Source organism: Callospermophilus lateralis, chromosome 8 (genome assembly GCF_048772815.1).
Source record: "Callospermophilus lateralis isolate mCalLat2 chromosome 8, mCalLat2.hap1, whole genome shotgun sequence".
NCBI lineage: Eukaryota > Metazoa > Chordata > Mammalia > Rodentia > Sciuridae > Callospermophilus > Callospermophilus lateralis.
Genome location: NC_135312.1, coordinates 87543707 through 87558190, shown reverse-complemented (window position 1 = coordinate 87558190; position 14484 = coordinate 87543707). Strand labels below are relative to the sequence as shown.

The 14484-nt window shown below is 36.3% G+C and overlaps 1 protein-coding gene across 8 annotated transcripts in view; it reads left to right on the top strand.

Moving 5' to 3' along the window:
• Positions 1-14484, top strand: part of Aimp1 (aminoacyl tRNA synthetase complex interacting multifunctional protein 1) — a 37915-nt gene that overhangs the window by 10175 nt on the left and 13256 nt on the right. For all 8 annotated transcript variants that reach the window (XM_076864180.2, XM_076864178.2, XM_076864177.2 and 5 more), the window contains 4 exons: positions 461-598; positions 1733-1846; positions 3590-3751; positions 7193-7404. In XM_076864180.2, coding sequence (XP_076720295.1) covers positions 490-598; positions 1733-1846; positions 3590-3751; positions 7193-7404 — 597 coding nt within the window. In that variant the 5' untranslated portion in view covers positions 461-489. The remainder of the gene's footprint in view (positions 1-460; positions 599-1732; positions 1847-3589; positions 3752-7192; positions 7405-14484) is intronic.

The following is a 14484-nucleotide window of genomic DNA, read 5'->3' as shown; positions in this document are numbered from 1 at the left end:
TTAATATTTATTTTTCCTATTTCACATAATCCTTCTGAAATGTACATAATTCAGTGAACATTAGAAATATCTAATATACAAAGGTTGCATGTTAGGAAGGACACTCTTAGAACACTAGAGTGATACTTATTAAGTTTATTGCTATCCTTTTTCCTTTAGTAGTCTTATGTTATAATATTCTGCAGTATTTAAATTTTTGAACCTTAAATATGATTATGTAGCATTTTTTTCTGTATTGAGGAACAAAGTAGATTTCCTCTTCCAAAGAGACTCAGGACTCAGTGTTCTTAACATTTCTGGCTTGTTTGGTCTTTTGTTCTCCTCAGTAAAAGTAATTTTTTAAGATGTTGGTCTATTACAGCAGAAAATGTTTTTCCCTCAGACTGCTTTATCAGTGTCCTATATGATAAATTTATTCCTTTCATAATGTGATTTTTCACACTGTATTTTTTTCATTTAGGATTTATATCGTTTTTTAGCAAAAAAAAAATGGCAGGCAATGATGCTGTTCTGAAGAGACTGGAACAGAAAGGCGCAGAGGCAGATCAAATCATTGAATATCTTAAGCAGCAAGTTGCTCTTCTTAAGGAGAAAACAAGTAAGAAAATTTTAAATTTTCTAAATAGTTACTTACAATGAATTCATATATTGACAGAAAAAATGTTTACTATGTAAGTTATTACTTAATCATCTGGTGACTTAGATTCCTTAATGTTTTGGTAGAGTATAATAATATTCTAAGCTTAAGATATTAGAATCTATTTGGTAAATATGCTATGTACAAAGAATTCTTAATTGCTAAGGGTAATGTGATAATAGAAATTTCAAAATCTTCTTCTTTCAATCACTAATTGAAATAAATTTTTTTCCCATATAAAACTGAAAATGGCTTACCAAATCCTGTATTTACTCTCAAATTTTTCTCCCTTTATCAATATTTTTGCCTAATTCTAAAATGTTCTGAGCTGGGCATGTGGCACGGTGGTAGAGAGTGCTAATATTTCTTTCCACTAGTGAAATGAAGAGGTTGGAAATGACCATTGCATATGTATGATAGAACAAATGTTATAAAAGTGATTTTTTTCCTAAGGGTAGCACTTTCTGAGCACCTTGGCTAGCATTTCAGTTTTGATAATTTAAAAGAATAGAAGAACCACTCTACTTATTCTGCACCTTCATAGCCTGTGGTGGTTCTCTGTCCCATTGACTATTTTATAATAACTATTTTGCAAAACTTCTTTTAATATTGTACTATTTCTTAGGTAAAGTAGCTCTTCTCTCCATCCATGAATTTAGGCAATTATTACATTCAGGGAAAGGAAAACAATACATCTATATTTAATGTTTGCAAACTTTTTCCTTGTTATTTCTACTTAAACAATATATCAGCTATGCACGTAGCATTTGGAATGTATTAGGTGTTATAAGTAATTAGAGATGATTTAAAATATACACGAGGAGTGCAGGTTATATGCAAATATAACCTACATTTTATACATTATTTAAAGCACATTTTATTTAAAGCATATTAGCACCCAAAGATTTTGGTCTCTGTGAGGTCCTAGAACCAATTCCCTCACATACAAAAAAATGAATGCATCATGTTGTTTTAGGAAATAGTAAACTGGCATAATGGAACTGATCCTAACCAGTACTGACTATGCTCTTTTCAAATAGCATTCTAAAGAAAACTTTGAAAAAACACATTTTAACTGAACTTCCTTGATCTTAGTTTTGCAGGCAACATTGAGAGAAGAGAAGAAACTTAGAGTTGAAAATGCTAAACTAAAGAAAGAAATTGAAGAACTGAAACTAGAGCTGATTCAAGCAGAAATTCAAAATGGAGGTGATTAACTGTAGAAATGATAGATGGGTTTGATTTGTAATAAATCAAAAAAGTAGTTTGAATTAAGGTGCTAAATTCAGTTTAATGGTTAAATATGAAGTAGGAATCCACATTACTAAAGAAAGCAGTATCATCCAAAATACTTAAATGCCTCAGATAAATGGTCTGAATATTGACCAGACTCTAGGCCATATAAAATCCCTCAAGAGATTGCATTTTTCTATGTTATATAATGGTGCTGGGGATTGAACTCAGGGGCACTTGACCACTGAACCACTTCTCCAGCCCTGTTTTGTATTTTATTTAGAGACAGGGTTTCACTGACCGAGTTGCTTAGGGCCTCACTAAATTGTTGAGGCTGGCTTTGAACTCAGGATCCTTCTGCCTCAGCCTCCCCACCCACTGGGATTACAGGCATGCACTACCGCACCTGGCCTCAGCTAATACCAATCATTTCTGTTAGAAGACACCACATTACTTCTTCACAATTCAGTACTAAAAAGCAACTTTTTAAAGAAAAAAGTTCTTAAGCAATGTTTTGAGATGTTAAAAATACTTTAAGCCAGGCCTGGTGGTTCATGCCTATAACCCCAGAGGCTCAAGAAGCTGAGGCAGGAGAATCACAAGTTCAAAGCCAGCCTCAGCAATGGCGTGGCGCTAAGCCACTCAGTGAGACCCTGTCTCTAAATAAAATACAAAATGTGGCTGGGAATGTGGCTCAGTAGCCCAGTGCCCCTGAGTTTAGTACCCTCCCCCATCCTCTTACCCCACCCCCACATCTGCCAAAACAAAAACCCTTCCCAGGTGGGCATGATGGCATATGCCTATAACCCCAGCTACTAAGGAAGCGGAGACAGAGGAATCACAAGTTCAAAGATGGTCTCAGCAATTTAGAGGATTTTTCAAAATAAAAAAGGACAAGAATATAGATTGGTAGTAGAATGAATGCCCCTGGTGGGTTCAATGCCCAGTGGTGCAAAAACAAATTTTAAAAATCACCTTTCCATTTGTTTATTGTAAAAGAAAAGCTAAATTTAAAACTTGCCATCTTGCTAGATGTTAAGAATGCAGTCCCTAGAAGCAGACTGCCTGGATACACATTCTTATTCCTCTATCACTGTGTGAAGGGTCATTTCTTAACTTTTGGATAATGGGATTTAGCATCTGTAAAGCGGTGACATGAAGAGATTATATTTCGTAGGGAACTTCATGTGAAGCATTTTGAAAGATTTTTAGGATACAATATGTCTGTGACAAATACTATTATTGTTACGTGATATTTTCTTACTTTAATATTTAGTAATCAAATGGAAATTATACATTTATTGTTATCTCAGTAATGGTTAAAATAATTTTAACCTCTTGATAATGTTTCTACTTTCTTAAATAATAGATATTTTGATAGTCATACACTGAATTTTTCTTTTGTAAAAAGTTCCTATTTGTGATTCACAATTCCCTCCGTTTTTTTGTTTTTGATTTTTGTTGTTTTCTATTTTTTAATTTTTCAGCTGTAGATGGATACAGTACCTTTATTTTATTTTATTATTATTATTTTGTGTGTTTGTGTGTGTGTGTGTGTGTGTGTGCGCGCGCGCGCGCGCCGCGTGCACAGAGGATCAAACCCAGTGCCTTCCACATGTGAGGCAAGCACTCTACCACTGAGCTACAACCTCACCCCAATTCCCTGGTTTTTATCTTGTTAATTTAATATAAATTATGTTATCTCTTTTATTTTATCAGTGAAGCAAATACCATTTCCATCTGGTACCACACTGCAAGCTAATTCCATGATTTCTGAAAATGTGATACAGACTTCACCAATAACAACTATATCTTCTGATACTAAAGAACAGATAAAAGGAGGAGAAGAAAAGAAGGTGAAAGAGAAAATTGAAAAAAAAGGTATTTTTGACCATTAATCTATTTGACTCTTGGTTGGTTATCAAATAATGTTAACATATTTTATAATAATTACAATAGTTTCAAAACAAAGCTCAAACTTTTATATGACTTTGAGTAAAATTAGTAGTGCGATAACATTGGAACATGGATGAGTCCTAAAGGTATAAAGTTAGAGATGAAGGGTAGGAACCCATACATAGCTTGGTGTGACTAAATTTTGGTGTGCATTCAGGACTTACTTTAAAAAAAAATCACAGGTAAAAAGAATAGAACAAATTAAGATTAGAAACGAATGTCCATTTGAAGCAAACCATCTGAACTAAGGTATTAGGGGTACTAAGTTTTCAGGAGCATATAAAAAGTGACTTGGTAATTAGGTCACATCCAAGTATGCAACTACACTTAAAAATCTGCAGTCAACCCTTTTTTAGAGAGAGAATTTTTTAATATTTATTTTTCAGTTTTTTCGGTGGACACAACATCTTTATTTTATTTTTATGTGGTGCTGAGGATCGAACCCAGAGCCCCACACATGCCAGGCAAGCGGGTTAATGCTTGAGCCACATCCCCAGCACCTACAGTCAACCCTTTTTTTCAATCACCGAATATATCTAGAACACAGCTCCATTCTTTAATTTTGATAGGTAGTATAATATTTCATCTGAATTAATATTAAAGCCTCTTTGCCTTGCTGCTGAAAGTATTTTTCTAAACATAAATCTGTCTTCCTTTTAACTACTCTTCTTTACTTCTTACTAGATTTAATTTCACCAGATTTTTTATTTGCGTGCCTGTCATTATACATATACTCGTTTACAGTTTTTTTTTTTTTTAAACAAATAGCTAAGGGACTTGTGAACTAATCTAAGCCAATTTAGTATTCAGTACATGTATTTTCCTTTTGGCATACATCAATAGCCTGTGTTAGAAGTAAGTAGGAGCTCTACATCTTTTACAACTTCACCGCTAGATGAAATGTTGCAATGAAGCAAATCAGCCTAATTCTTTTACGTTATAACATGAATTAAGAAGTAGGCACAGAATAATATATCCAGTTCTTATATGTTTTGTGAATTCCATACTCTGTTCTTCAAGGATGATGCAGTGTTTTTCTAAAGATAGGATTAAACAGTTTTCTAATCACATGTGGCTACAAAGGGGAAAGAAAAAACAAGACCAAATGGAGCTGTAAGTTTAGAATACTTCAAACCAATGGAATTTTCAGTGGTGATGGAAATGCTGTACCTGCGTTGTCCAACATGATAGCCAAAGTGGACATGTGACTTTCTAATATTTAAAATGTGGTTAGTGTGACTAAAGAACTGAATTTCTAGTTTTAAGTGTTTTAAATTTAAATGTGAACAACCATATGTGACTGGCAGCTATTATCTTTGACAGTGCTGGTTATGAAAGTTAGTTCTGTAAGTTTAGTTAGTAGGATTGCCACATTCTAATGTTTCTGCTCATACAAAGGCTATAGTGCCTATACATTTTTTTCCAGAATACTACATACATCTCTTGAGCATTTTGTCAATGAAACATTTTGAAATTTCTTATGATAGCTTAAAAACCTTGTGGTATATAGTTTAATGTTTGCAATAACTGCTGGAATATGGATTACTGATGAAGATATTTCCAATGCCTATGAAACAAAGTTTAAAATTGTTTATGAATAGATAAACTATACTGCATTACTGCAGTATTTTAATGTTAAATGTATACATCTTATCACAATGCTAATTATTAGGTTTTTTGATGCATTTTTAAAATAATTCTGTGTATTTCTGTATTATTTTTACCATTACAAAAACTTTTGCTAATTTGTTATATGGAAATGGTGGGATTTTTTTTTCAAGTTTCATAACAAAATTATAGTCCTATCTTCTATTTCATAAACTACCTTTGTAGAAATTGTCCATGTCTTTTCACAGAATCTAAAATTCCTGTTTCATGCAGAATTATGTTCTTTGTTCTTCTGTGTTTCTTTATGTATGTGACATTTATCACATAATCATTACGCAGTAGTACCCCATTACCCATAGGGAGTACATTTCAAGACCATCAGTGGATTTCTAAAACTGAAAATAGTACAGAACTTTATTCTTTTTTTTTTTTTTCCCTACACTTATGATAAACTTTAATTTATAAATTAGGCACAGTAAGAGAACTATAACTTATAAGAAAATGGGAAATTATAGCAATATTTTTAGATAAAATTGCCAACATCAATACCATTGCACTTTAGACCTATTAATAGGTAATATGGGAGTTATTTGAAAACAGCACTACAGTACCTCAGTAGACAGATAACAAAGACAGGTACTAAGTGAGTAATAGGCAGGTAAAATACATAGCATGGATATACTGAGCAAATGAATGATTCACCCTCTATGCAAGGTGGGGTAAGGTGGTGAGTGCCTTGGCAGCATGGGCCATTTACCTTACTATTTCAAATGCTTTAGTACTATATTTATTGTTTTAATAAATGCTAGTTGAAAGATTAAACAAAGGCATAGTTGAATGAATGCTTCCAAGCAACAGTAGCTTGTCTCTACCCTGCAAGTTAGAAGGTAAATAATTTTTTATTTGTATTTTACATTCTTCATAACAAAAACTAATTATAGACTTAAAAACTGCCTATAGACTTAAAACCTTCACAGATTGCATTTTGACTCTGGTTAAAGTAATCATACGTGAATAATTTAAATTTTCAACATACCAATAAAAATAGGATTATTAAAGCATAATCAGAATTAAATATAATATCAGATAGTTGTTCTGCATAAACCTAAAGTCCTCATAAGTTTAGAGGAAAATCATAAGAAATAAAGAAATTCACAGTGTATTTACTCTTCTATATAATTGACAAGATAAACATTTTATCAGTGAAATTGTACTTTACTATAGTTTATTTTACATTTGTCTACTAATATTGATTTTTCTAAATAAAGTATTTTTCACCTTTCAAAAGCTCCCGTAAACATTTTTGAGGGATTTTCTATAACCCTGTTTTAGGGAAAGGCAAACTTTTTCTGTAGAAGTCCACATAGTAAATATGTTAGGCTTTAGAGGCCACAAAGTCTATCACAACCACTCAACTCTGCCTTAGTGCAAATACTCTGTAGACAAAATATAAATGAGTAAATATGGGTTGTATTCCAGTAAAACTTTATTTATAAATATAGACAGCATGCAGATTAGTGCAATGAGCTCTAGTTGGCTAAACTCTCCTCTGTGTCTTTAACTTGAAATATAGGCAGTTCTTCAGAGAAATAGCTAAAATAGTGGTCATGATTTTATGACTTTATAATTCTTCACTTTGTAAGAAATAAAAGATAAATATTCTTTTCTTTTTCCTTTTTAAGCTCATCAGTATTGACACTGTAGATTTTTCATAGTGTATTTTTGGTTTATGTCTTGTTATTTACCCATTCTTTTTAGGAGAGAAAAAGGAGAAAAAACAACAATCATTAGCAGGAAGTGTTGACTCTAAGCCTATAGATGTTTCCCGTCTAGATCTTCGAATTGGTTGCATCATTACTGCCAAAAAACACCCTGATGCAGATTCTTTGTATGTAGAAGAAGTAGATGTTGGAGAAACAGCCCCAAGAACAGTTGTCAGTGGCCTGGTGAATCATGTTCCTCTTGAACAGGTAATATCTGAGGTCATATAACATGATACCAATATTGATTAATTCAAATGATTCAAATGTGATAAATTCCGCAGAATGTATAAAACCACAAAAAAAATTGACAAGCATCTATTAATTAAGATAGAATTTATGAGCTGGATTATATGCCTGTAATCCAGGAAACTTGGCAGACTGAGGCAGGAAGATTGCAAATTCAATCCAGTCTCAGTGACTTAGTGAGCCCTTGTCTGAGCAAATCAAAAGGGCTGGAGATGTGGCTTCATCCATTAAAGGAATCCATTAAATTTTCAAATGAGTCTCCATGATCCCCTCTCCTCTTTTTTTTTAAATCCTCTAGTATTTACTGCATTATAAGGAAATTATAGTTGTCCTTTAACTTTTAGATTTGTGCTTTCTGGTTTTATAAGTGACTTACGAGGTCAAAAAATGATAGAATTCCATTATGGAATAATGATGAAAATATTGATGAGGATTTCTGTTGTTTTTAAAGTTCTTAATATGTAATCTTTTTACATATGCTATTTTATTTGCTATCATGTACACTTCTCTATTTAGGGAATGTAGTCAACTTGTGCACATAAGCATGTGCTCACTCATTTGACTCTAAGGCTGAGGTGTCCTTAATATCTATATGGGTCACCTTTCCTGTTCACCATTCAAGATGGGGCATAGTCAGTCTTGAGGCTTCTAACTGCAAATTTTTAGTGCCATACACATGATCCAAGCCATAAGTCATGACTGTTGGGAGCATGTATGAACTATGGACATTGTATGAGCCATTAAGGCAGAGAATCCGCTTTTCTGGGAACTCCTTGGTGAAATTCTGCAGTTCAAGAAAGTCCATATCATGCTGGTGCCCTGCCTTAGCTTACAACTCCAAGTTCAAACACTGCCTTCCAGAGATAGGTGTAACCTGCCAAGCACCACACAACCTGTTTATCCCTACTCCTGTCCTGCGCTTCATGAAGAAACTCTACTGATCCCCTTTGGTCTATACCTCTATAAGTTTGTTAGAAGTCAGACCATCTGGCCTGCTTGACCCATCATGTCCCTGCTTTTAAAATATTTCTGGTCTTCTGTGTTTATTTTGTAATACTACTTCCATAGCTTTTATTTTGCAGCCAGCCCATAGCTCCAACAGTTACCCACTCCCTTCCCATGAAGGACGTGGGCAGAAATTAGTGCCTGGAGCAGGGACCCCAATCACAAGGAATTCAGAATGAAAAATTGCAGGTGGGTTCTTGGCCCTCATAGAAAATGAGTGTGGAACAGTTTAAAGAGAGAAAGAGGAGGGGGGAATCTTTCAGATAGGATAATCTTAAGCATGGGGAATTCTCTCTCTTCAGAGAGCAAAATTTATCTAACTATTCTTAAAACTATCATTAAACAAAGAGGAAAGTCTGTCAAGTGAGCTCAGCTTGCCCAGTTCCTAGAAGTGATTAAGGAAGTTTGTCCTTGATTGCCTGAAAAAGAATCTCTTGATTTGCATATTTGGGAAGGACTTGGTGAAAAAAATGCCTCCTGGTTGTATTGCAGTGACTGTACCTGAGAGCACAAGTGAAAATGGAGAAAGAATGTGGACTTTGATAGAGACATGCTTGTATTCATATCAAGATAGTGAAGTGTGGACTGCTGAGGAATTAATTGCTAACCTCAGAAAAGCCATTAGGAGTTTCAGAGGCAGTCAGTAGGCCTGCCTGCCTTGCAGGACTTCCACATATGCTGAGAATGCAGACTGGGAAAGGGCAGGAGATCTTGGCCTGGAGGCAGAGCCTGAGCCCACTCAGAAGAAGAGACACCAGAGAATGAAGAATGGGAATGGAAGACTGAGGAGGACTCTGAGTCTGAGGGGGAGGTACCTCCAGAGCTTTGTAATTTGAATATGAATCTTCCTGCTCCAGTAATTCACCCAGTCCCTTAGGGGACATTAAAGGTCAAGGTCCCTAAACAACTAGATCCACAGTATCCAGGGCAGCAGAGAGCTCTTGTGCCTGTCTCTTTAAAAATAGTGAAAGAGTTAAAGTCCGCTTGCTCCGCTTATGGACCGAACTCACTATTTGTACAAAGCTTGATAGAATCCCTGTGTAATGAGGCCCTGCCACCTAGTGATTGTCTCTTGCTGGCTAAAACCTGCCTTTCTGGGTTTGAATATTTGTTATGGAAATCTAATTGGACAGATTTTTGCTCCAAGCAGGCAGAGATTAATGGAAAGCATGGAATTAACATTACTTTAGATATGCTAACTGTAACAGGACAATTCACTGAGTTGGGGCAACAATTAAATTGTGATTTGCATACTTATGCACAGATAAGTGTGTGTGCAAGAAAGGCATGGAGAGAGTTAAACATCTGACTATTGAAAATGCTAATAAAGTTTGCCAAAAGGTAATCAAACCTCCATGTAAAAGGGGAACAATATCAGAGGATATCAGACTACATCGGTCTCTGTTCTCATATTGGACCGGCATACATGCAAGGTGTAGCAATGGCGTCTGCCATAAAACAAGTTTTTCGACCTCCTTTAAAGGAGGTCAGTTCTAAGAGGCGATGTTTTAATTGTGGCAGAAAGGGACCCTTGGCTAGAGACTGTAAACTGCCCCAAGGACAAATAAATGTGCCAGGAATTTGTCCACAGTGCCTTAGAGGATGCCATTGGTTGCGGGAATGTCGCTCCCAAAGAGGCATAAATGAGCCACTTCTTTCTATGCAGCAGGGAAACTGGAGGCAGTACCAAGCCCCAGCCCCACCAAATGATGAGAGCATCATGTTTCTCTCCGGAGCAGTCATTACCTATGGCTCAACAATCACTCTCTAGCCCAGCCTCCTTATGAGTAGGCCTAATCTCCCAGGACATTTTCTGCTTGGCAACAAGGAGTCTGGGCCTCTGCCCCACCTCAGAATTCATACTGACTCCAGATTGGGTCCACAAAATCATCCTTAGGGGAATTTATGGACCTCTACGACCAGATGCAATAGGTTTAATATTGGGTTAGAGAAATTTAACTCCAGAAGGAATTCAGGTCCTACTATCAGATATTCTTGACGTAAATTTTAATGGAGAGGGTAAAGCTGTTGCTCAAACAAATTCCATTATCCAGAGGATACCATAGCACAACTTGTTTTTTGCCTTATTATTCTGCAGAGGAGGCTTTATCAAACAGATCCCAGGAATGTCAGATTTCCATAGATAGAGCATACGGGGCTCAATTAATTAAAAAAGAGCACCCTCTATTGGATCTTAAAATTAATTGCAAAATTTTCAAGGGAATTATTGATACTGGATCAGATGTTTCTGTGATTTCTACCAAATTTTGATGGCGCAAGTGGGCCTTACACACAGCATCTGCTAATTTAGAAGGCATTGTCAAATTTCTTAGCCTGCTCAAAGTGCTCTGTAACATCAGTGGAAAGATAAAGATGGCAATATGGGACTCTTAGCCTTATGTCCTTAATACTTTGCCAGTAAATTTATGGGTGCAAAATATTTTGAGCAGCCTGGGAGTCTTGATGATAACCCTCATTCTATGGTGACATCCCAAATGCCTAATCAAAGATCTATCTCCAGTAAAGATTGAGAATGAATCTACAAGAAAGATATTTACCTATGCCTCAGTCCTGTCAGCAAAGACAATATGGGTTAATTAATACATCTAATTAGCCTTTTTAATGGGGGCATTGATCTCTTCCCTGGCTCAGAAAACAGCAGAAAAATTAATAAGCTGTCTGATAATCCTGTCTAGGTTGATCAGTGGCTTCTTACAGGGGAACAACTTCAAGCTGGTCGTATTGAGCCTACTGTTAACCCTTGGAACACTCCAATTTTGTAGTTAAAAAAAAAATAGCAAATGGAGATTGTTATAAGGTCTCAGAGCCATTAGTTGAACTATGGAATCAATGGGGATTTATAATCTGGGCTTCCCTCTCCTATAGCTATTCCCCTTGATTATCAATTAATAGTAATAGATTTAAAAGATTGTTTTTTCACTATACCATTATATCCAGGTGATTGTAAGAGATTTGCTTTTAACATCCCAGCTATAAATTTCAAGGAACTGGTAAAAAGATTGTCCTGAAAGTCTTACCTCAAAGTATAGTCAATAACCCCACATTATGTCAGACATTTTTAGCAAAAGCCATTGTTCCAATATGAGAACAATCCCCTGATGCATATATAATCCATTATATGGATGATATTCTTTTGGCTTATGCTAATTCAGATATGCTTTTAAAATTTTTTGATCAATTAGAAACCTCACTTATTGCAATGGGTTTATGCATAGTACCTGAGAAGGTGCAAAGAAGCCTTCTCCTTTTCAATGTTTGGACAACTTAATTGAAGAATGCATGATTCATCTGCAAAACCTACAGATCAGAGCTGATGATTTGCATACTCTTAATGACTTTCAGAAATTACTGAGTGATATTAACTGACTGTGGCCAAGTTTAACATTATCCCTTGCAGATTTGAGTACTTTATTTCAAATTTTACAGAGGGATCCTTCTCCAACATCTCCTCACCAACTTACAGCAGAGGCAAGGGCTGCCTTGACAAAAGTTGAAACTGATATTAAGACTGCACAGCTTACTAGGATTAATCCACAAGAACCTATATATTTATTAACATTTCCTACTATTTGTACCTCTACAGAAACATTATGGCAGTCATTGAGAGTTACTGAATGGTGGTTTCACCTAGCTCACTGCCCTCAAAAGTTTTTAACTCCATTTCACAATTTTGTTGTTCAGTTAGTCATTAAAGGTAGGACACAGACTTAGAATTGTTTGGGTCAGAGCCTTCTATTATTGTAACCCCTTTTCCACCCAACAACATAGTTGGCATTGCTAATCTTCCAATATTTTGCGAATTTTCCTGGTTAAGTAGAAAGTCATTACCCTCATGATAAGGTTGTTCAGTTTGCTCTTGTAACTTTGTTTATTTTTCTAAAAACTGTACATGCTTAGCCAATAGCCTGAGCAGTGACAGTGTTTATGAATGGCTCAAGCTCAGGAAAGGCAGGTTTCTATAGCCATGCTCATACTGAGATAATACAGACATATACTTCTGCACAACAAGCAAAGCTTCAAGCTCTTCATTTGTGTTTTACTTCATTTTATTAATGAGCCATCACTATTTATAGTGATAGTTCATGTACTCTTATTTTTATGTGGTGCTGAGGATCGAACCTAGTGCCTCATGCATGCTAGGTGAGCATTCTTCCACTGAGCCACAACCCCAGCCCCATAGTTCATATACTCTTGAGGTTGCTGAACATATTGAAACAGCTACTATTGGAAGTACACCATGAAAAAGAGTTACTTCATTTGTTCTATACTTTATAAGACAGTTCAAATGCATCAGTATCCTTGTTTCATTGGTCATATTCCCGTCTTCCAGGTTCTTTGGCATCAGGTAAAGATTGGCCATCTTGTTAATGTTTGCCCACAAATGTCTTTATATACAATTGTGCACAAGCTAGGATCAGCTGACCCCAGTACAATAAGCCCTAGGAGATTGCCTATTTACATTCCTGTCTCACCCTAATGGATTATCTGACCCCAATAAAATGAACCCCAGGAATTACCCTCTTATCCCATTCTCAACAGAGCCTTTATAACCCAGACCCTTGCTTCATCCTGCCTCCATTTTCTGCCCCACAAATGAGCCTTGCCAGGTGTTCAACCCATTGACTCCACTGCTGAATACTGAATAAAGAAAAGCTTGCTGCTCTGAGGTTTGCTTCCCAGTTGCCCGCCTTTATCATGTGTGAGTCATTTGTGGTAACATTTGGTTCCCTGACTAGGAACTGGAGTAAGGTGAAATTGACCCTTTCCCTGTCCCCCTCCAAACCCTTCCTTTTCCCTTAAGTTGAATGACCAGTGGGAACTGGGAAGTGACTGTCAAGCAACCAGCACCCCTAAGGATCTCTGAGGTTGGGGGAATCCCCAGCCATGACTCCTGCAGCTACCGCTGAACCTCTTAACTAACTGCATTTTCCCCGCCCCATAAAACAGCTGAATCTCTTAACTGACTGCATTTCCGCCCCCTGCCCCAATAGAACATGGGTCCTTTACACTCTCTGCTGTTCACTTTATTTGGAAAAAATTTGGTACGTGAAACAGGAAAGACTGAAAGCAATTGATGGTGTCTAGCTGGGGCAACTCCTTAGTGTTGCACAAGGGTTTTGAGTCTAAAACCTGACCCCAACAGCCCTTAGGAGTACCAAATATCAGCCGCTGTATGGGAGAAGTTTGGTATGAGAGACAAATGTGAAGGTCTTTGGTCTGAAATCTGACTCTGGCAGATATACCAGATATCAACCATCTACTAAACTTTTTACACTTAATACAATATGGAGAGTAAAAGGATTTGTACTAAACACTTTGTTAACATTAAAGGAGGCCTTCTTCTACTCCCCGGCCCCCCACCTTCCTGTCCCTTGCATACCTTTCAAGCCTCTGGATCAGGCCCCTCCTTGCCATTTTGTTTCTGCCTCCCGCACTAGCCTTCTCATCTCTCTGAAGAGGTAAGAACCTGTTCCTCCAGTTTCTACCAGTTGATACCCCTGCTTTTTCTCTAACTGGGACCCCCAAGGACCCCTCACCATCGAGATTAGGGTAATGATGTTTCTCTAGTCCCCACTGGAAAAAGTCCAGTCTGGGACTGGCATACTGGTAACATAAGAGTGCAGTGTGTTTGTTAAAAGCATCTGGTTAGTTTGCAAAGTTAATATGCTGCTGTTAAATATAACATCAAGTACTCTTTTTGAATTCCATAGGGTGATATGCTTGAACATTATTTGTGTTTTCATGAATTGGTAAACAAGCAAATGCAATACTATATACCCAGGGTCAACAGATAGGAAAGAGAAATTAGAAAGTTCTAGGTATGGAAATATATTTAGTGGAAAAAAACAATTCTGAATAAGAAAGTCTTTGTATGATGAAATAAACAACTGAGGGTCTGTTTAAGTAAATGGCAAAAGTTGAAAAGGTGGAACAATCAGTTAAAGCTATTTAGGGTTTTCCCCTAAGATCAGATACTAATGTTCTTATATAAAACCAAGGTTTAATCTCTATTAA